The sequence below is a fragment of the Osmia bicornis genome, chromosome 4 (genome assembly GCF_907164935.1).
Source record: "Osmia bicornis bicornis chromosome 4, iOsmBic2.1, whole genome shotgun sequence".
Classification (NCBI taxonomy): Eukaryota; Metazoa; Arthropoda; class Insecta; order Hymenoptera; family Megachilidae; genus Osmia; species Osmia bicornis.
Window position 1 is genome coordinate 8,732,986 of NC_060219.1, and position 23,378 is coordinate 8,756,363.

The 23,378-nt window shown below is 39.7% G+C and overlaps 1 protein-coding gene across 1 annotated transcript in view; it reads left to right on the forward strand.

Moving 5' to 3' along the window:
- LOC114873280 (teneurin-a) overlaps positions 1 to 23,378 on the forward strand; it is a 447,603-nt gene that overhangs the window by 184,058 nt on the left and 240,167 nt on the right. The window contains 1 exon segment of the mRNA XM_029181455.2: positions 7,400 to 7,573. Coding sequence (XP_029037288.2) covers positions 7,400 to 7,573 — 174 coding nt within the window.

Genomic DNA, 23,378 nt, shown 5'->3' on the forward strand with positions numbered 1-23,378 from the left:
TTACATTAGATACGTATTGTCTAATATAGGGCAGTTGAAAACCGCGTTATTGAATTGGCAGCCGTTTGGGATTCAGTACCGTTGCTTCTCGATGCAAACATTCTCAACTCTGTGTTAAACACAGGTGATCTTGCGATTCACGATTTTATAGATGCATAAAATTGAATTGCAAAATAAAATTTGATCGTCGTTTAACTTTGCTTTTGTTGCCCGTTATATCGCGGTGCGAGACGAAACGAGGGAAAATAATTAAGACGATGAATCAAAGAACACGTGCGTCACGGTCCTGGTTCGGAGAATTTAATTTCCTGAAACGAAGCCGCGAGCCAACAAATATGGTATCGATTAGCGCGATTGGCCTAGAAAATTTAAGTGCGCCAACCGCGGCCAATGAAAATTCGAACTTTCCCGATATTAGCTTATCTGACTGGGAAAAATGTTGTCGAACCGGACGATTAATCACCGATCTGTCGGATTATTTAAATTGCAAATAATGCAGGCAACAGCCGCATCTTTGAAACCGGTACAATTTAATGTGAAATATTATCCAGATCACTGGAAAAGCATACGAATTAAACTGAAAAAAATTTGAAACCAAAAAAAAAAAAATACGAAAGGAATAAGCTCAACAGAGAGCGCGAAAGTATCGGTCGCGAATAAAATAAATAATGTGCCAAATATAAATATATGTATGGTTTTTTGATTTTTTTAATCATGAACGTTATCTAGAAGGTACCAGGCAGCCTGGACCACAGCCAGGTTACTCGAAATAGGAATAATTTTAAGCACCACTTGAAAACTATGCCAATAGTCCGTGTTCGCCATTATCGTTACCGTTGCACTTCTTCCGCTTCGTTCCAGACCGAAAATCTACGATCATGCGGTAACCTAATATCGAGCTTAATCGTTATACGTTTCGGCAAAAGCAAATAGAGAATCCCCTGTTCGACTACGAAAACCTTAACAGCCGGAACTTTATCGGATGTTCCTATCAGAAACGGGATACCTTAACGAGATTCCATTTTTGAAACTCCAATAATAATGATAAGCAATGATTACTATAACGTAGGAACATCGATACGAATTCACTTCAGACTTTTTTAAATTTAAAATATTATTTTTAAACCCAACCAGTGTGCAATGAGAAAATTAACGTAATCTGCGTACAATTTTGTACAGATGTCATGAACATTAAGAAATGTCACCGTGAAATTTATAAATAAATTTCTACTATGCAGTCGAAAGGTGAATATCTGGAGCGGTACTCGAGTGGTCAACGAACGTAACGACCACAGAGACGACGGTTGTACCCTAGGAAATAATTCGTATTTACATGAATACGTAGCGTCGGACATGACGGAGGCATTAGACCATCAAATCGAGTTAGCAGCGCGAATCGCTAACCGCATCAAGTCACTGTCGGCCACCTTGCACACCCTTGCAATGTCTGACTAACTCTATCCGGCACCGGCCCACGGATGAGGGATAACCCGTTTCACCCCTTTGTCTGGCTGATCTGCGATTGGTTAGCCGCGATTCGCTAAACTTCCACTTTATCAATGTCCTATTGGTCCTTGGAAGCTCGTAAATAAATAACCTATTACGCCCTGGCGATCTTCAGTTTGAGATAGCAACAAAGTTTCACCCTTAAGGGTTGATATTTTAATTATACTTCAGAAAGAACTACGTATTCTGATAAATTTTATTTTAAATAATAATATCCATATATTTAACCATTAAAGGTCATCCACCGATTAAATTTCACCCTATGTTAATCACGTTTTAACCTTTAAAAGCTGTCATGAGTGAAATTTCATACCACGTGAATTTCGTTTGAATTTTATTTAAAAATTAAATTGATGGTAACAGTAATTAGAGATATTTCTCTCCTCACTTTCATCGGCCAAGATAATTCTATCATTAACAAAAAAATTTAATAAATTTTTTATATGTTATCGCGATGATGATTTATTTACAAGCTTTGGTAATTTTGGTTGCGTTGTACACTTCAATCGAGACAATGCCAGGAAGGAAAATTAATTTCGATTTAACGCACGTTACTTTATAAAGGTTAATCAATCAGAGATCACAATGCGATTTGAATCGCGTCCAATGACGTCGCCCGAACCGTCATCCACCGATTTAACTCGAATGCGGCGAACGAATTGCAGCCCGCTCCGATTGTCACATTATATTGTATCGAACGTGTCACCAAGAACGAAATAAAAGATCGACTGACAAACAATTATAACGTGCGATGAAACACTGTCCTCGATACGTGACAACGTGTCAATACTGTTACCTACGGTGTACCAATAACGCGTGACCTATGCATCATTCCCCAAAAACACGAAATTTAAACTCTATAGATTATTACAAAATCGAATGAGAGAGATTTCTTTGTTTCGATTTCGTTTAATTTTTGGCTCTTTATCGATCTCCAAACGGGTTATTATCAATCACGATACGATTTCTTGGATATGCAGGGTGAGTTTGATTCTTTTTTTGTATACATTTATCTAATTATTTGTTTAATAGAAGAGTTGTTGGAATTTATATTTTGAACCGTTTATGATGATCAACAGAGATTGTACAGCGCGACGATTCTGAAATATCATTAAATCGCAACGGATTGAAGGAGAGGAACGTTTTTCAAGAACGAACGGCTCGTTGAAGCATCTGTCAATTCATCGCAAGCACGTTCGCGCTACGTTCTCACTTCGATTTTCACGAAAGGAAATCGAAGGAAACGAAACGCCGGATCTGTTCGCGTCGCTGGCAAATAAACGCCCGGGAATAACTCATTCGCAGATTCGCGAGGAAATCTGCACCATGCAGAGATTTTTCTCTCTCCCGTCGACGACGCGGCATATCGACTTTGTAATTGAGCGTTACAGGTGTTCCCAACGCTCGAACAATGCCGGCGAATTGTTCAATAACTGCAACGAATGTACATTTCGACGGTAAAGTCGTCCAAGATACGGGTTGGACGCGGGTGGTGCTGACAGGAACGCATTGCGCGTTTCACGGTTCGCTTTAATTAAGCTATTATTAGCCGCTTATTACGGAAAATATCGTGGACTCTGCTTCCAGTGGAAAGGTCTTCCTCTCGTTTGTAATTCGTACCGATCCCCCATGCTGATTTTAACGCAAACGCAATTACGATTAAAGGTTTCGTAATCAAGATGGATTATGACAATATACAGAGTTTATTTTTTATTAACCCTTTGCCTGCTGAGTACTCTAGGCTTAAACGTTTTGTGTGTACGAAATAAGAATTAAGTCAATGACACTTATCATTTTTCTTTTTTATTTCATTTCATTTCATTTCTCAACTTATTTTTTCCATTGTTTTATCACATCATTATAATCTGATAACATATGGTGTGTAATTAGTAATATGCATTGATAACTTTTGTAAGATACACAAGAAACAAACTATAGACGCATATGTGCGTTCATATCAGTCAATGGGTTAAAATATAATATGGATTACTGAACCTTTAAACGTTATCAACGCGTTTACCCGTTTAAAAATTTGAATAGCGTAAACAAATCACTTAAAAGATGTAAAGAAAACGATTTTTCAATATTAAAATTAGCGCGCGCTTTCGCTGCTACGAGCGCCACCTATTATAGTTCCGCGAGTGTTTGGCATTGTCGGTTACGAATTCGAAAGTGTTGCGTTTGAATTTTAGTCATCGTGAAATATAGTTCACAATTTCAATAAAAAGGACGAGAAATGAGGCTCGCTTTAATGAGCAAAGTTTTCAACGCTGTCAACCCGGAAAAAGTAAGTTTGAAAGGTCTTAATTACCTGTGAACGATTCTTCGTAATTCGAGCCACGCTTTCTGGCTACGGTCATCGTTGTCGTTCAGCAGGGCGGCGAAACACCGTGTCATTCAACATCATTCACCTGTTTTATCTTCTTTTCTGCCACCCATCTACGTGGTTGTTCACGCTTTTATTCGCTCACGAAGCCGGCTTAACCGTAATAGCACGTTCCAATTGCCGCAACACACACTCGCGCACAGCATTACCTAACCTCCTCGCACTAATGCACTTTTCTCTTCTGCACATTCCTTGACGCGCAGGTCTGCCCAGGCCTATTTACTTCACAGGTATGTAAATTCTCTAGTGAATCTCTAGGGTGACACGTTCACCGCTGCATGGAATTTGGTGTTTAGGGTAAATTTTATAAAACCATCTAAAAGTTTTTATCATTTATCGAACTCTCACTTGGGATTTTATTAACACGTTTGCTACCACAGCCTAGAGTGTTTTTTGTTATAATTCATCCTTAATTGACATGGGTCGTTTTAGGATATATTTATAACATTCCAAATAAGCAAAATAAACAATTTTACAAACTGACAATATTATTCATATCCAAATTTGTTACAAGACGTTATCATAACCTGATAAATAACACGATTTAGATATAAGAATCAAAATCTGGTCCTTACTGAGGTGACGACAAAAACAAATTGTTATATTTATTAGTTATATGTAATGAATTGCGGAACACCATTGACCTATACGGCAGTAAACGTGTTAAACCATTCCTATATAGATCATTGTTGTGCTTTGGGGATATGTGTTCGCTCTAAAGCTCGACGCGAACGACCCAATGTTTACGTTGTTAGTTTGAGTAACATCCCAGGCCGGTTACTGATCTAGTGTCTTTCGGTGTTTCGTTGTGTTCGCATCAGTAGACGTAGAAATTTATACGAGCAGTCGTGAAATCATGGTAGAATTAATCGTAAGTAACATTTTATTAGCATATACTGTTTAAATTTAAATGAAAGACTGAAAGAGTTGTGTTTATAGTTTATAGCCGTCATGTTTGATCGTTACTTTTTTATTATGAATTTGATTAAACTTGTTTTCAAAAACATTGTAACGTAATCTTTGTACACGATTCAAATTGCATACAAATACCACAGTTTCAATTGTTAAGTTAATAAATATTAATCCACATGGTGGGGAACGAAAATTTCATTATCAAACATCGAAATTGCTCCAACCAAGTTCAGAATTTCGTTAAAGTGTAATAAATCATCGTATCGCAATTAACCTTGATTTACAATAATGCGCTCTGCAACATTATACAACCCTATAATGGTTATACATTACCCTCCATTTTGTATATATATGTTTAACATAGCATCGATTTGTCGCGTCATCGTCCCTTATTACCAGCAGTTTCTATTATGTTCGCGTGTTCTTACAAGATACACGGATTAAGCTTACAAATTGCAATTTGCACGGGACAAGTACGATTAATTCGCGTACAGCTTGTTAATTAAACCGGGGAGGAAAAAAGTAACGATGACTTTCCTTAACAATTACAGCACGAGCTGTGCTGCTCGTAACTCTTCAGCAGCAAGAAATTACGCGCTTAATGCGAAAAGTAATTATTACCTTTCATTGCTGTAAGTGTGCCTAACGATGGCTTAAGTGAAAGTGTTTTGTGGAGTTATTATTTTTTTATTATTAACACGTTCATTGATTAAAATGAACTTTTGCCACGAAATATTAAGTAATCGTAGCTTTTCAATCCTCGTTTCGTGAGATTTAACCAAAAAATCTGTACGAAATGTTTATTCTTCGACAATACGCCCGTATAACACAGAAGGGTTTTCATGAATACATCCAGGACTCGTGTTGCTCGTAGCATGCCTGCCAGCCCTTCTTTTGTGCCCTTTATATTTAAGTAACTTTAATTATTCGTCGAGAAGAGTTCCTTACAAGTTTGAATAACTTTATAAGCAACTTGATTACGAAATGCCGGCAACATGGAGCCCTAAGGGTCGGAACTGGCGCTGCGTGGGCGGAAATGAACATTTTTTAGAATTACCGTTGCGATTTTAATCTCTTATTAAACGTTTATATTTAAACATGGCCAGGGAAGTGAAAATTAATTTACTTTGTTAGCTCAGGCAACTATCACAATGTAATGTAAATCATCTACAGTTATTCATATTAATAAAAAATAAATCTTTTGTATAAACAGTGTGGAAATTCCATTGTCGCGTTCGCTTTCATTCTTTCGCATTTTTTTTGATTGCTTTTTATGCAATTATTCTATCTGAATTTTCGGAACACTCTCTCTCTATACATTTGTAAACGGTATACAGATAGATTTTACTGAATTTTGTAATTTTGATTTGTTTTTGAATGAAGAATAACTCCCTTTTAAATTCGGTATGAATTACCCTGCCATCAAAACTGGGCTTTTATCGTTTTAATGCGTCTCTGGTGCTGGAAATAATGAAAAAATAATTGTAAGGATATACGACGGCTTCCACGAGTCCATTTTATTATTTCAATACGTCGTTTGTAATCCTACTATCATATTAAACTGTAGTACATTCATGGATACCCTCAATTTTAATATTTTTATATTTAAATCGTCGTGTATTATATTTGAAAAAACGTCCTGCTTTCGAAAAACACAGTACATTTGCGTATATAGTAACAACTGTTCTTTATACACTTTTCAACAGCTCATACAACAGCAAATCGATAACATCGAATTCAAAACGTATTACTGCCATCATTACGTACACGCACGTTGCATCAGCAACAAAGAAACACTATTGCATTTGCATTTCGCGTGATGCGGCTATCGTTGCTTTCGATGTTCACGTTTGAATAATAAGTTCGATACTCTGTAACACGTGATTAACCTTCCGCATTAGTAATATTTATTCTTATTGTCAGTTGATACAAGATGACTTCTTTGGTAACAGATTGAATACGATAAAGGTTCATAATCGGTGAAATTAGATTCATTTCTAGGCTCCATAAGAAAAAAACGCGCAAAAATTTATTACAAGCCGACTAGAAGGATATTACGAGTACAAAGCCATTTTATTCCATCAAACATTTCGTTTTTCCTTCGCGTTCGTGGTCCGGTAAAATACGGTCTCGCGTAAAATTAGATTTTTCGTGCCAGCATGCGTGAAACGTAATTAGGGGATGATTAGTTATTAATGCTGCTTAATTGCTCGCATTTCCACCGGGCGGTAATCGGTGAACGCCAGCACGGATAAGGGGACGTAAATCGGACAAAATGGACATTAATATAATTGTGCCGATACATAAATCATTCGTTCGTGAAATAAGCGTTGTTGAAGGCGCATCCTTCATTCATATTGACGTTGCTTCATGAGGGAATCTTTCCATTTTAATTTAACCACCTCATTATCCATGAAATTTTTGCAATTTGCTGAGCTTTTCAGAAAAATGAAAAACTGTATGAAAAAGAAAATGTCAAATATTAATCATAAGTAAACGTAAAATTAAAATGGATTTCACAAAGTTTTCCCTCAATATACAAAAATTGATCGATGTTGAGCAAAATGACTTAGGTTTCTATGGAATTCTTTACAGACACGGGTAGAGATTCGCCGCCGGAACCAGCACCACCGGAAGTGCCACCGCGTGGACCGTCTCTGCACGCAACTCACACTCTGCGTACGCAGCAAAATCGAAATGGTTGCCCGCCAAACGCCACAGGGAATTTCGCTGTGCCAACTGATCAGATGCAGACGGAGAAGTATTCGGGTAAGTACCTGCTAATATTTCATATTTCAAACTACGATGCATGTCGACAAAATCTAAGTGGCAGTAGTTTCCAATAAAAGCACAATAACAATTGCGTTATTGACGGGAAACATATTCACGCGACTTAATGTTTCGCGATAAACAACCCTTCCAATGTATTCACGAATGACGATCGCTGACGCATCGGATTAAACTTCTATGCGATTATTCGGAATTAATTAGGGAACGGCTGACGAAGTGAACGCGTCGGCGGCGTTGCTCATTATTTCCGCAGCCGTTCCACCTTTATTGAATCCCCGAAGATACATTACCAATGCAGCCGCCAGTTATGAAACTTTGAGAAAGATAAAATCACTGGCGGACCTGCACAGGAAGCGGAGTATTCTGCCTCTCCAGGTCTGATGGAAATTGTATTAGGGGGTGGTAGAATTTATTAAAACCGATTACTGTTTAATTTTTCATTGGCGTATTCTATTATTCCAATAATGGTTCTAATAGATAAGGATAGATGCTTGAAGAATTATTTGCTGATAATAGATTATTTGTCCATCATATCTTCATAAATATTAGACAAGGTGTTTCAAAACATGTAGGCATAATTTTAAAGATGGATTCACGATTTTAAAATAAGGAAAACAGTTTATATAAACATATGCCGGATATGATTTTGTTTTTGAATTACATCTATTTTTGTTTTCTAATAATTCTTGTGACTCTGCTGTTTGTTTTCTTCGAAATCTCATCTCATGTCCTACCTTCTTGTCTTTGTAATTTGTTTCAATCAGTTGTTTGCAAGCCTGCATTCAAGCCTAAGGTGGTCAATTTGAACAATTTTTATAAAAATAATTAGACGACAGGCACAATACCAAAACGGCTGTAATTCGAAAACAAAGTCATATGGGGCAAATATTTATTTAAACTTTTTTTCTTACTCTAACGTATCGAATTCACCTTTGAATTTATGTCCATACTTTTTAAAACACCCTGTATAATTACTCAAGGTATATGCAATCATTTTCTGTTGAAATTCTCCTTATCATGAGTTTCCCGGTTATCTACCACCTTCCTTTCTACATTCGCGTATTCCCCGAGGAATAAACGAGCCAGGGATCGGGCTTCGATCAGCTCGATCGGTTTGGTCAGGTCCGAGAGGTCGTTGTAACACGCTCGAACACTCGAAAATATCGTCTCCAGGCAGCGGCGATGATTAATGGAGGACGATAACCGCGCTTGTTAATACCGCGTCCCTATTATCGTAGAAGTGTTTATAGCATTGGTAAACGCGAATCGAACGGCGGCAGTATGTAAATCGAGCACATATAACATGGCATACACGACGAGTTACCCAGACGCACACACGTACAGAGAAAGATATACAGGAACGGGGGTGAACGTTTGTTACCAGAGCTACAAACGATGTTTAGTCGCCGGGCAATATACTAATGGTATGTACATAGAAATATAGAGAAACGAATATACACCGAGTATATTTACAATGAATTAACGGGGGCGTTAACGGAAAATCCCCGGGTCTACTCGCCATTAATTTAAACAGATTTCCAACGTTCATGGCCTCGCATTCGCATAACCGGGACACGGAGCGAGAGAGAGTGGCGAAATTAAACACTCGTCGGAAAACTGAACCGCATTATTTGAAGCTGTCCCATTCGATTCCGTCTGATGGATTTTGTAACGATGCCTAGCGATGCACGAACTGTTCGAGTGAAATACGACTTGCTATTTTCTTTATTAGATTTTCAACAAACTTCCAACAGGATTAACAATGCTTTCTATTTAGATGTAATTTATTATATTCGTTGCACGTTTATAACGAATAGTTTCTAATCAAAAGAATTCAATGACGATGGAATTTATGTGGAGGGTTGAACGACCCTTTGTTTTCTTTCCCGAGGGTTACAATCGGTATCTGCTGGGGTGAACGCGTTAGCACTTTGCTAGATAATACGGTCATTATATCACTTTAATTTAACATTATTCTCTTGCCAGTATAGACGCAAATATTTTTGGATTTAGTACCAAACGCGGGAGTATATATTTATTAAGATTATACGATGTTTAATTTAATAACATTGTGATATGTGTTTCCGCACAGTTCGCGGAACATAATGTTTAATTTAATAATATTATTTGATACGCTTCCTTGTAGTCTACGAATCGTATATTCCCACGGCTTCTAACTACCGCTTGTATATTGTTCCTTATTTTTCTCTGAGAATGTTATTTCAATTAAAAATTTGAAGTTTACCTCGAACCTCATTCGCGTGGAATCTGAATTTCTTATTGAGTATAGAGCGTAAAACACGCTAGTGTAATAGTGATGTATTTTTCATCGAAATTATAAACAATTAAATTTATTTTGAAACGTTTAGCTGAAATTTCAGTATCAGCGTCGATACAAAGCGTGTTATACAAGATTATGAGTTCTCCCCGTTACAACGGAACGTTTAACCGAACACGATTGTTTCCGGTCGTTCTGCAAAGCGATACAGAACGATTGGTTGACTCTGTATTTTCGTAGGATCACTGGAATTTTACGGGCACCGTTTCACTGTATCGTTGCCCAGTGCATGGTTCACTATGTTTACACGTAAATTTATAGTAATGCATTCCCGATAAGCCGTACCGCTTTAACGGAGCGCGAAAGCTTCATTGAATGAAGCGATCCTCTCTACCGAGAAAAGTCGATACGATTATTGTCTAGCCTGTTCCAATTTTTATCTTCTTTAACAGTGATCAAAAATGAAAAATAGCTTCGTGATTTTCTATACACTTTGTGGCTTCCTTGATTCAAGTAACAAAAAAGAACCTTAATTTAATAATCAATAGCGTTTATTTAATATCTTACATTTTCTAAAAATGAAAATGAAATGACGAGTCTCATTTCGAATTCGACAAAACGACCTGTGTGGCCAGAGTGCTTTATAATCGGGGCCTATCGCGAATTGAAAACCAGCCATTATCGCGGCGCGTTAAGTCCGTCGATAAAGCGTGAACAACGTGACGGGGCGTAACGGAGATGGGCGAAAAATCGCGCGACACGTCGTGTTTTTCGGGATAATACCGTACATTATGAGGCAGCAACTGACGGTCCGACTGGACACGGAATATATACGTATAGTGTTGGTAAAAAATTTGAGATTGCTATCTTTCAGCCATTGTTATAGTGTTTTGATCACATTTAAATAACGATAAGATACTAGTGAATTTATTTTACTTCATATTGAACAAAATTCGTCACCAGAAATGACAATTTTAGATATTAAAATGTTAATTAAAAAATGATTCTCAGCATGAACGGAGATTAACTATTCTAAAATAGATTTTAATTGAACAATATATTTTACAATGTAACAATGAATGAAACGATCCGAAACTTTTGACCGATAGTGTATGTAGCAATGACAATTCTTGCGTGGACAATAAAGCAACCCCCGTCGATGCTCGGGGTTCGTCCCTCGGACCGGTGCAGCGCCACTTGTACGCTCACCCTGTCACGTCACACCGCTTTATTTTTTCGTCTCTCCCGTCTAGCCTTGCCGACGAGTAATCAGCTTTACCCGGTGTATATCAAATTATACGCATGGTGTAATTTTTACTGTTTTTTACCCTGGCCCGGCTGGGTTGCGGCGCGACAATAATGTCGAAATCCTTTTGCACCGAGGGTGGCTCGCGTATCGGATGTCAACGAGCACTTTCTGACGGCCAGTATAGCTGGCTGCACGGTGTGTATTGCATTTTTACCGGTCGAGTTAAGCGGCGTTTATTGCGCGATCAACGCAACAAACCGTACACACTGCTACTCGTATTTAACACCGACGCTCGAAATTCCGATCGTGAACGTTGCGGAAATTTTGTGTATTCTCCGTTATGAAAGAACGCTAAAAGCCTTTTATTACTTTACAATTCGACTGTTCGAATTACGGATCATTCTGTTTTTAACAGTTTTCATTGCGCCGCTGTTTGGGATTCGTTAACGTTTATTAGAAACGAGTAATGTAAAATATTCGATGAAAATGCGAGACTCGTAAGAACGATTCGTTTTCCATGAAGAAAAGCAAGCCTCGCATGTTTTCCGACTTAGCAGCGGCGTTGCGCGCAAATTACCTCCTCACCTATGGGTTGGGCGTACAGTGCCGCGAAATTCACCGTACCCCGGGGGTGTCTACAGCGAAAGGAATATTATTATCTAGGGTACTTAAGCTTTACGTATTTTTGCATAACTCGAAATTAGAAGTAATTATTGTTGCACCTTCGGGAACGTTGCTGGCCTAGCGATATAGCCAGTCTTCTGCGAGCTGCTTCTTACAACCTGTTCCATCTATCAAGCCTTTCTTTGCTAAGATTTATTTCGAAAATACGCGATTCTAAAATTGCTGAATTTTGAAATTTGTCTTATGGTGCCTTCCCGGTAATTCATTAAAAAATGTCTAGTGAAAAATTTCAAGGAACAAATCAAAAATAAAATAAGTCGAATAAATAAATTTTCTTCCCCTAAAATGAGTGTCGTAAAACGAAAAAAAAAAATGTTTCCATTCAATCGTTGTAATAAAGACGGATCAAACGAACGAGGAACGAGAAATATTATGTACACAGTTACACCTCGCGATCCCTCGATTCAACGACGACATTTACTCTCCGCGAACATAAATATCATTGGATCCCGTAACCGCGGTTATTAGCTTCCGCGGGTACCACACTGTATTATTTCAACCGGTGTTCCACAAACTCCTACCCTTCGACCGAGCGTTTCAAAGGGCACCCCTTAATCGTTTCGAGTTCCTTTGCGGAATTGCTGTATGCGTGAGCGCCACCCTGTTTCCTGGACGAATGAATTCGATCCGCGAGTTGTTTACCCATGGGTGGAAGTCGACGAATGTTTGCTTTCTTCCAGCCCCGGACGGAAGTTTCCTACTAATGCCTGGCCATTGCTAGCAAAGTGGACGGAAATTTGATTAATACAATGGTGGAATTGCTTCGAGCGATGGGCATTATTGAATTTGAACTGGCATTACTCTATAGAGATTCGATTAAGAATGATTTGAAAGTGAATATTTTAGACGATTCAGCAGAAAATAGAAAATTCTATAAACTAACGTTAGCAAAGTAGGGTGAGGATAAATTGTAAACACATTTGTGCGATGTAGTGCTCGCACGCGCTACTCTATATTAATTACCAGGCCGCTAATTACTATTTATTAGGGAGACGCACGCACGCCATGCAACGCTAGTTCTATCGTTAAGCGACGTTGATACGCGTCTCGAAGGAAGCCTGTTCTGCTCGTAGATTAAAGCCTTTCCCATTGTTAGAAATTTTCTAGTCACCGCAAAATGCTTCAGCTAAAACTGCAATCTTTGACGTGTATCGAGTTGTAGGTCGATAATAAATGGGGGATATTAAGATAATTCAACTACCCTTTAATCGACAGTGTACCTTTTCTCTACCAGAAACTTTATTCCTCGCGAGTATAGAGGTGTGGCATGTAATTATAGAGTTGGAGATTAAATGGTACTGAGGTCGAATAATTTATGCAATTTTATGACGATGAATGTTAGAGCTTTCTTAATCACGAATGACATGACATCAGTCTGACATCAGACAACAGTGATATAATTTACGTGTCCGTGTAGCCGACTTTGGAATTGCGCTAAATTCATTCTACCATCTATACAATCGAAAACCGTGTGATCCAGGTGTACCCATACAGTCCCAAGCTACCAACTTCAGCACACCCAACGTGCACACGTTCTAACCGAAATATTTCTCCGAAGAATCGCAACAACTCGTTCCCAAAGGGTGCTTAAAAACTTCGAAACATTCGAAACTCTCCGCACGGTTAATTCTTGCCCAGACACCAGCAAACGTTACAAAGAGTATAAGCGTCGCGACGATGTTTCCAGGCGTCTGATATTCATATTTCACGTCGGTATCGATATAAAGCGAACAAATGATCGGATAAGAGAGTCGCATTTCACGAATAACCCAGGGCAGAGCTAACAGGCCTTTTCGACTCGCGTGATCCGTTGCTTCCTATAAATCGTCCAAGCTACCCTACCTCAACCCATGTCCTTTCGATTGCCACCATCTCTCCCTTCCTTTGTCCCTAGTTCCCTATCCCGTTCACGATTCTGTCCGTCGCGTCGCGTCGTTGCCGGTCGGTCGACCCTCGTCGAAGTAGCTGCCGCCCGCCTGTTTCCTCGTTGCGGTAGCACGCTGCATAACTCAAACTGTCCTCGTGGAAGCTAGCTAGGCTGGCGGGGCTTGGATTTAACGCGCGAGATCTTATCGTCAGGACAACAATAGGCGCCGGCGACTGGCTCGTACACGCTGAAATACTTATCGTCCGCTCGGCTCGCGGCTAGAAATTTATAAGGCGTCCGCGGAACTCGCTTTGCAGACGCTGTCTTCGCGCCGCGACACGCGGTGCCAGCTATTACCGAGTCTCGATACGCGGGTATAAACCATCCTTTGAACACGTTCGTGCTACACGTTCTGTAACCCCGTACTACCGCACCCCGAGAGGTCACTCGGAGGGTGATGTCGAGTTTCCTTGAATTCACCTCAAGTTTTCAATGTCAGAATGCGAGCAAGCCCTACAGGAACAGAAGGGACTAGTACAAAAGTTGGAATTCAGGCTGTTTCGTATTTTTTGCGGTCGCTGAACATTAACGGCACGTGATCTAATCGGCTCGTGATAAACGAGTTCCAGATGATTTTCTTCGGCAACGCTTCCGTCAACCCCTGCGAGCTTCCGTTGCTCGGCGACCGACGCGAAACTCGCGCGCTTTTGTCGAACTTTGTTGTCGGGGGATCTCCTCCCTCCGTGCCACGAGAGGGTTGGAGTGGCGAAGTGGAGGTTTCTTCGATAATTTGTTGATTCTTTTGGCGGGACCGAGGGTAGGCGGAAATGGCCGAAATGTGGAGTAGAATGTCGATTATGTGGACAAACGTGGGAACGGGAAGGCGAGGGAATTTTCGAGGGTGAATTCTTCGGGGAAAATTCCAAATATTTGAAAGTTCCGTGACGTGTAGTAAACATTTGATAAGCATATTTTTATTATCATATCAGTTTAATTACCAAAAATTTAAATAATATTTTGAAAAAAAATGACAAATTTCCCCTATTCTTTCGAATATATTTCATTACACAAACGAGGTTTCAGTGTTGCATCGGAAACGAAACAAACGATAAAATCGCGAAACGGTTATGCGAATTCATGGGCCACGAATAACGGGAACGTTTCACAGAGAGTAAGATTAAATTTAATTAGAGTAGAATGCGCAGAGTGCATTTCAGTGACGAAAACCGAGTAAAAGAAAAAGAAAACGAAAAGTGGAACACAGCTGAGAGGGTTTGCGAAGAGAGAAAGAGAGGGAAGGATGGTCGAGATAGTAAAAAAAATTGTAGCGAACTCGCGAAGAATTTCATTACATTTTCCAGCAGGTGAAAATTAAAATTTTTTAATTGGCTTTATCGTTCCTAATTCCGGCACGACTGCGAAGATGGTTTAATTAGATATAATCGTAATTAACGAAACGCGTTTTTGTATCCGAAAACCCAATACTCGCGAAGAATATCGAGGACGCTTTCGAATTCTTGCTATGGACCAAGATTCAACTTCCGAAAAAATATCACGCTTCCGGAATCAGCCTTTTTTTTCAACTGTAAGCAATTTTCAGCTTAAAGGCTTCCATGGACTTTATAGAGGCGATATATTTTTTCCAATAATATCTGTGGCTGCACCATACTGCGCCTATGGGATTCCACGATCCCTGACTTTCCCGAGAAAAAGAGACAGAGAACATTCAGGACAGGATAGTTTACAATCAGAATCCAGCTAACGTAGCAGACGGTTAAGTAGTTTTCATCTTGCTGAGGTAAAAGTGAAATTCAATTTCCGCGGTCGGACGATCTTTTTTCTCTGATAATTCTGTGAATTGCGAGTTGCCTCGTTTAATCGGGCCGACGAGTTACGATTAGGGATTGCTGGAATAATGCTCGCGACGTAATTAAATGATATCGCCAATTAACGTAAATTCGTCGAAAGGCTAAGCTTAATCCGTTTCGATGAGTTGGTTTTCTGATAATCATTCGTGCAACTTCTGGGAAGAAAGAGGATTGCCTTGAAATTGTGTGTTCGTTGTCTTTGTATTTAAAAGTTTGAACTGTGTAGTTCATTTTTAATTTCTTTTAAGAAATTTCAGAATTTAAGGAAGAACTTTGATAGTTAATATTTAATATGATGTATTTCTCTCGATACATTTCATATTACTCTGTATATTCATAATGTCGAATGAATTCGGTCTATCGTTTTTGCGAAGATATTAGATTGTTAATAAAGAGAAGCAGGGCAACCCTTTGTGCTGCAGCCAGCTCATCGGTGTTCTGGCTGATCGATATTCCGTCGAACAGATTTTCGTATAATCGGAATTCCGGATAAGCGTGTTCCAATCATCGATGCCCCACGACGCAGTGTATCATCAGCTCGTAGATGCGAGCATCGATGCATGGAATCGACTTTCACTGATATTTGCATTCTACCATAGACAAGTTATTACGTTACAATCACACGAAGCAAAAGAGATTCCGGTAGTACGAAAATTTTTCTCTGTTAACACAATTTAAGCAGTAATTGACCTGTCCATCAACGATTGCCGTGGAAAAAAAAATGCAAACTAATAGTGACAAGTAATTAATTTGAAATTAGAGCAACAAAGAGCAAACAAAGGCAAAGGGAATTAAGTTAGGTATTTATCAAGAATGTAGTAATTAAGGATAAAAGCAACAATTTTTGTTTGAAAATTTGAATTCTTAAATTATTTTCCTTTGCCTTTGAAGTGAATCTCCTATGATTAGCGAATAATAATATTGCAAAAGTATTTGACAACTGACAATTGTTCATTGAAAGTTAAAAGGTAATTACATTAAGCAACTCTCTGTGTGACCTCTCCCTCTCTGTTCCTTTCTCTCTGACTTTGTCTACAACTCCAACTAGTTAACTCGCTTCTCAACTGTACTTTTAGTCCCTTACACATACGTTGCACAATGTGTCACGTACTACGTGGTAGTGCTCAAAATTCTACGTGCACTTCTGGAAGACACTCAAATATGCGGTTCGTTCTGATATGCACTCCAGTACTCCTACCTTTCCCAGACACTCGTCATTCGCACTCGTACAAGTATAAAGTTCACTCGTTTCTGCGATACACCGTGCGATTCAAGAAAAATATCGATGAAAAAAAGAACGCGTGGAACATTTATTAAAATAGTGATCTTCGTTTGAAAGGTTAAGAGAAACGCGTAACTCGTTTCGAGGAAAGTTTCGAAGAAAATTCACAGACAATTGATCTCCTTTCCCTGGACGTTATTCAATTCGCAATAAAATCGGAGTTTCAGCTATTGTTGTTTACATCAATGGAAAGATGAAAACTCGTCCAATAAACCGCTCGATTAATTACAGCGAAAGTTTCTTGATCCGTGTTTAACGGGGAACTTATTAATGAGTTGTTAAGTCGAAAATGTCCAGCTCAGTCTCGTCGGTTCCCATAAATATTCAACCACCTCGTACCCCTCGCTTCGGATCGTTGTTTCTATAACTGAAGAGAAACTTACTTTTCAATATAACCGTGTTTACGAAGCTCAGGGAACAGAATTTAATAAAATCGTTTATGCGAACCAAGTTTACCGACTCGGACAACTTCGGTAAGAACAACATCGAGTGGGCGAACAGCGCCTAGAGATATCTGATTCGTTTGCTGTAAATACACTGTGAGAACGATAAATATCAAACTCCCTCGGGAAGAGAATTGGAAATGCAAGCTGCCGATTGCGTGAAACCTTTCTTTCGCGTAATTACGTCGGCCGACTCGATTGCTGTGCTCGAAAAAACAAGTACAACCTCATCTCCATAATACTGCATTTCAAATATTTAGAACGCGTCGGTATGATTGCTATACCATTTTTATTCGATACCTTTATAGCACAAGGCATACGTATCCCAAGACAGTTTTTTGCAATATCAATACTGAAACAGTTATCCAAGGTGGTAAGTTATAGCGACTCGCCCTCTGTTTGCAGCTTCTTTTCTTACCCTTCAAAAGCAGTAAACAAGTCTGTAAGCTCGTAAAGATCGAACGGATAAACAACGATGATATATAAGCAGGCAAAATTCAGAAGCAATGAATCTTCCAAAATCGTTCCACGTGAAACGTTCAAGGCGTTAACATTAAAATTCCGTTCACGATCGCGTATCAGCAAATAAAAGAACAGAAATTGAATGTCTCCTTCATAAACAGTCAAATATCAGCAGAGTCATGAATACGTGACTACTGTAAATTAAAAATACTCAGTTAGTATCGACCAATTGATTTATTTAAAAATCTTATTATAACCCTTTACATATTTCTTTCGTTCCTTTCATCTTTTATACTCGAAATTTCATCGCATATCGACCTGTATCGTCGCTGAAATACATGGAATGGCAAGATTTTTGTCGACGGATGTAAATTTCACAAGGTTGTATAAGGGGCGGGGGCAAGCGGGCCTAATACAATTAGCAACGTTCCAGGAAGATTACAGAGGAGTTAACAAGTCCGGCACGATAGGAAGGTCCGTTTTAAATAACGATTAGAATGAACTATTACGCGCTTATCGCGGCTTACATAATGTTCTGTTAGTAACGATCATAAGTTGCATGCGAAAGCCAGCAGAATCTCGGAGGTGATGGCGTGACCCCACGGCGTTATAAATGTACACCATGCCTGTTCGAGTTTGCGTACGTGTGCAAATTTATCCCCGTGTGAACCAGCTTCGAGTTGCACACCATCCTCCCTCGCGTGTACACGTGTCGCTTTGATACTTTGATCGCCACGAAAAAGTCGTTAAAAGTCCTGTCATGAAACAATTTTATTTTCAATAAGTCTTTCGTATCGATCTTGTGCCAATTAGATTATTCCATTAAACATGATTTCAGTTACTTGAAAAAATTGTTTATAATTAAATAGCTCATGGAACAATGTATTGATGTATTTTTTTTTTATGTTTAGAAGTTCGATTCCTTTGTAATACTTTGTAAGCTTGTAATAAGTATTTCAGTAATTACCAAGCATAGGGGTGTGAATTATTCAACGTAAAGACGTTCTTGTAATTTCTGGAATATTAATTTCCACTAATTTCTAGAGTACCATGAATTTATAATTTCGGAGCTTAAAGCTTCACAAACGAGAAGTTTGAAGTGTCCCTGTACTGGGAACGTGGAAAGTTTCTTCGAGATCTAGTTAGAATATGAACGACCATGGAATATAAATTAAAGAATATGTTGATTAAAAGCAATTCAACTGTGTCTCTAATCGTCATCTTGTATCGCACATCGAAATATTTTCAAACTACGTTTCACCCATGAAGATACATCGGAACCGTGTTAGACGTTTTCCTTGGCAACAGAATCCCATCGCGCAGAGAAGGGAAAGGTTGATCGGATAATCTGTATCGAACGATCTGCGGGTCCCTCTTTTTTGGGCGTAGCCGAATTAATATTCGTTGGCTTATTTCATTTCGCGCCGATCAAGGTGTTGCGTTCTTGGAATTCCCGGCAAATTGTCCTTTCGCGCACCCTCTCGTCCGGACCTTTTCTCATTCCCGCCCTCCTCGCCGCTGTCTCGTCATATTATTTCCGCTGGCGGAGTCCCGACGATATCCACATTCTGCACCGTTCCTATATACTATATATACAATATGTGGGCGCCGTGAAGGGACTATTGGCCAGGCTGGACGGGATAATTAGTAGAAACATCCGGAGCATCGGCGAAATAATTGAGAAACGAAAGGAGCCGCAACGCGCGACGTGCTTTCACGTCTCCTCGTGAAAGTATTTGTAGGAATAGTGAGGCGGGTGTGCAGAATCTGGTCAGCTATGGGCGCTCGTGGAACGGGCTGTCGTTATTGCTCGTTATTTTATTTCTGCGCTTTTTCCCCCCGGATTCTGATACGTCGAACGGTGAGAATCGATGGTCGAGCCTTTGCACCGGATTCGTGGCGACCATATGGAAACACGAGCCGCTGAATCCGCGTTTTTCTTCCCTTCTAGAGTATTGAATCGAATATATAATTTTGAAGGAAGAAGATGGCGAGCGTAGACATTTCGAGATACAAAAGATTAGAATCTCTTATATACTATTTTGGAAACATTCCATAATTCGAAGAAGTTAAAGATATCATTGAATAATTTCACTGCAACTTTTGCCTCCTTATTTTATTCGCGTACAACCGCTTTAAATCAAAATGTCCAACCATAAACTCGAACTAAAATCGAACGTATCGCTCCACACCACGATTGTACCCTACCTTTTCTTCCCCAACTCACCCCATACCTTTCTCGTTCTCCTTCAAAGGCCGGTTTTTTGATTAGCCTATGCATTCTTGAAATCGCCTCGGCACGATTTCACCGGCATGAAAGTTTAATCGCGACCCGCGTCGCCCCGAAAGTAATCCGAGACGGTTCCTTTTTCCGGTTCGCGGAACTTTGGCGGGAACCGTTCGCGATTCCTTGGTCCGCGAACCTACCGAATCCGGTATTGAATTACCTACCCCTTTCTTCGTGTCGGTGGCTATACGCGAAAGGGAAAAGGGGCTGTTTCGCGTGGTAAACGGAAACGAATGTTAAGAATGACTTGCGCAAACTTGGGAGAGAAAAAGATAAGGGATTATAACGTCTGAGCCGGTGTCAGCGGAGGCGGACCAATCGCAAGATTTTTACGAACCTCGCTCCATGCAAGACGGTATTATACAACGAAGCGTGCATTATGGATATTTTTAAAAGGGCCACGCGAACGTTAGATCCTCTGGCAGTCGGAATATCAAAAAATTTATGCGGACAACATTTTTACAGTAGCTTTTGTACTGAAATTTCTCTATCGTTTGTAAAATAATCAGGCATTCATGATTACTGTTTTATTTGAAATATCTACCGCGATGAACTCGAAAAGAAAGTAGCTCATAAGGATTCAGAATATCACCCTTAAAAGACTCGTAGCAGCAGTCTGCCAGGGGGTCTCCGGTAAACGTCTCGCGCAGTCGAATTTAATAGCGAGCCGCGCGAAAGAGGGCTGAAGCTATGCATAGCAGATTATTTTAGCGGCTCCTTTGAAACGCTTGCTATCGTCTCCGCTCGCCAGGAGCAGGACTTCCTACGAGAGCGAAATCTTTCTTTCCCTAGGGAATCCCGTAGCGTCAGTGTCGACCCTCCCTACGGCCAGTTCTCTTCTCTAATGAATATTTACCTAACGACGCGTTGAAGAAATTTCACGAACCAAGTGAAGCGTAATCTTAAGGTGTATTTTTTCCACACGCAAGTTCGTTCACTCTGATGAAATTTCGAATTTTCTGTAGGCGACGTTAAAATTCAGCGCGGGTCGTTTGCCTTTAACTCCTACCCACTTTCGAGCGAGGCTCTCATCGCACAAATATTTGTCGAGGAATCCGCTTGGCGTGTATTATCCGTCGATTCGCGAGCGTCACGCGTCGATTTTTCTCGATTCTTTGCTCCCCGTGGAAGACACGATTCCATAGAGATCTTCGGGTGAAATGTGTTCCTAATTTTTTTTAGAAAATTAACAAATTTTAAACGTTAATAGAAGCAAAGTGCACGTGGAAAGTTAGTAGAACTCAACGAAACCGCTTGATCCCCGTTGAATCCTTATTTGACGTACTCGATAAGGCAGTTTACTCGCTTCGAAACGTTTCCTCGCGACGAACGTACGTGGATCGCGAGATAACTTACGATGGTAATTGTAAGCGTCGCGAGGAAGGCGTGCGGGTGCATTTAAATTTGCAAATTAATCCAGAAGTGCCGTGTGCCACTGCAAACACGAGACATTCGACACGCGGTTACCGAATGTTTGCATCGTGGAAACAGTCGTCTGACTTACCACGACTTCGTCGCGATTATTAATTCAAAGGTTCCTTCTTCTCGCATACGGAATTCCTTCTCCTCGTGGTTATCGACACCCGCGCACTGTTTATACGTTGAGAAATTTCAACGACAAAGATAATTCTACCGTGGCTTTTTCCACTCCGAGACAGACGTCCTGTGTGTTACTTTCCGCCCTCGTTTCGCTGGATTACGAGTGTGAAACTGTTGTAATATACGGGAATGCGAAACGAGCCAAGAGAATATGGGTTGAAGGTAGGAAAAGTTGATACGACTACGGTGGTTGTGATAGTTGAGGAGCTCTTTGACGATGGTGTAACCTAGGTAGCTGCTTTTGCAATAGTTTTTGAGATAGGTTTTGTAGGAAATTTGTTCCGGTTAATTCTGGTCTTTTGGTAGAAGCCTAGTCAGTCCCTTTTATGAAAGCGTAGAATCATTGGAATTAGTGCAGATTTTAAAGTAATGAAATCCTCATAATGAAAAGTCCTTCGTATTTTTAAAATCATTTCAAAATTTTCGTCCCAACTTGTACTTTTGATAATTACTCTTAAAGTCTTACAATTCTTAAAATTCATTCAGAAAACAATGGGTCGTATGTATAAAAATAAGTAGATGCTTATAATTATGAAGTATAATTAAAAGCAAATATTAAATTTCGTATGCATAATTTTTTACTAATCCTAGGTAGAATTCATAGTTTGTTTCTTGTGCATCTTAATCATAATTAAATAAAAGTTATCAATGCATATTACTAATTACATACCATATGTTATGAGATTATAATAATGTGATAAAACCATGAAAAAAATTAAAAAGTAAATTGAGAAATGAAATAAAAAAGAAAAATATTAAGTGTTATTGACTTAATTCTTATTTCGTATTAAGCCTATAGTACTCAGCAGGCAAAGGGTTAAGGCAGACTACTGACAGAATTAAAATAGCACTATTATTTACCTGAAATTTGCATGACCTATTATAAGTAATTACTGAAAAATTTAGTAAATTCTTAATCATTTGTGCATAGAGAACCCAGTATTCGCTTAAAAAATTTCTAATCAAAACTTTCACTTGCTTTTATGCATACGATCCAATGTGATTTATTTGAAGTACCTACTGAGTGTAAAATATTCATACCGGAATCGTTTCGAAGCTGTCGCCAGTTTCACACATTCTAAATTATCGTTCTCTATCTCGCGCCCGCGTTCCATCGTCGATTCTACCCGCGTGGTTGTTGTCGTCTCACCAGATCTACCTTAGCGACGCGAAGACATTCGGACCAGGAAGTCGCGTCAAGTTCTCTAATGGGATTTACATCTTGGTTCGCTCAGTCAGCCGTCGCGAGATCCGTGACGTTTCGCATCCTCTGGAAACAGGGGCCGTTTGACACGTGGAATAACAATAATTACCAGGGCAAGATTCGTCTGTCTGTCACACCGTTTCCAACCCCCCTGGCGTAGGCGACTCGTTATTCCATGAAACGCTTGAAAATCGTTGTTCGTCACGCACGAGTGTTGCCGACGAAGTAACTTTCTCATCGGCCTCTCACCACTCGGCTCGACTTCGCGTCTTCGATTTCGCGTCGAAGAGGACGTTAATTAATTCCAGCTTCGTTCCGTCTGGCGCGAGCTGTTTTCGAGAAAATGGAAAAGGGGTGGCGTTCGAGGGTCGTCTGTCTCGGAGAAAGTATAATACCTGGCGGCGCCTTCTCGTTTCCCGAGACGCGCTCACCCAGGAACTTCGTCTCGATTCACTCAGCCCAAAGAGTGAGAGAGAGTTTACTTTCTTACATATCCTTGAGACGTTAATCGTTACCCTATTAAACTGTTCGAGGGGGACGTTGGTGTACTCGACGAGGAGA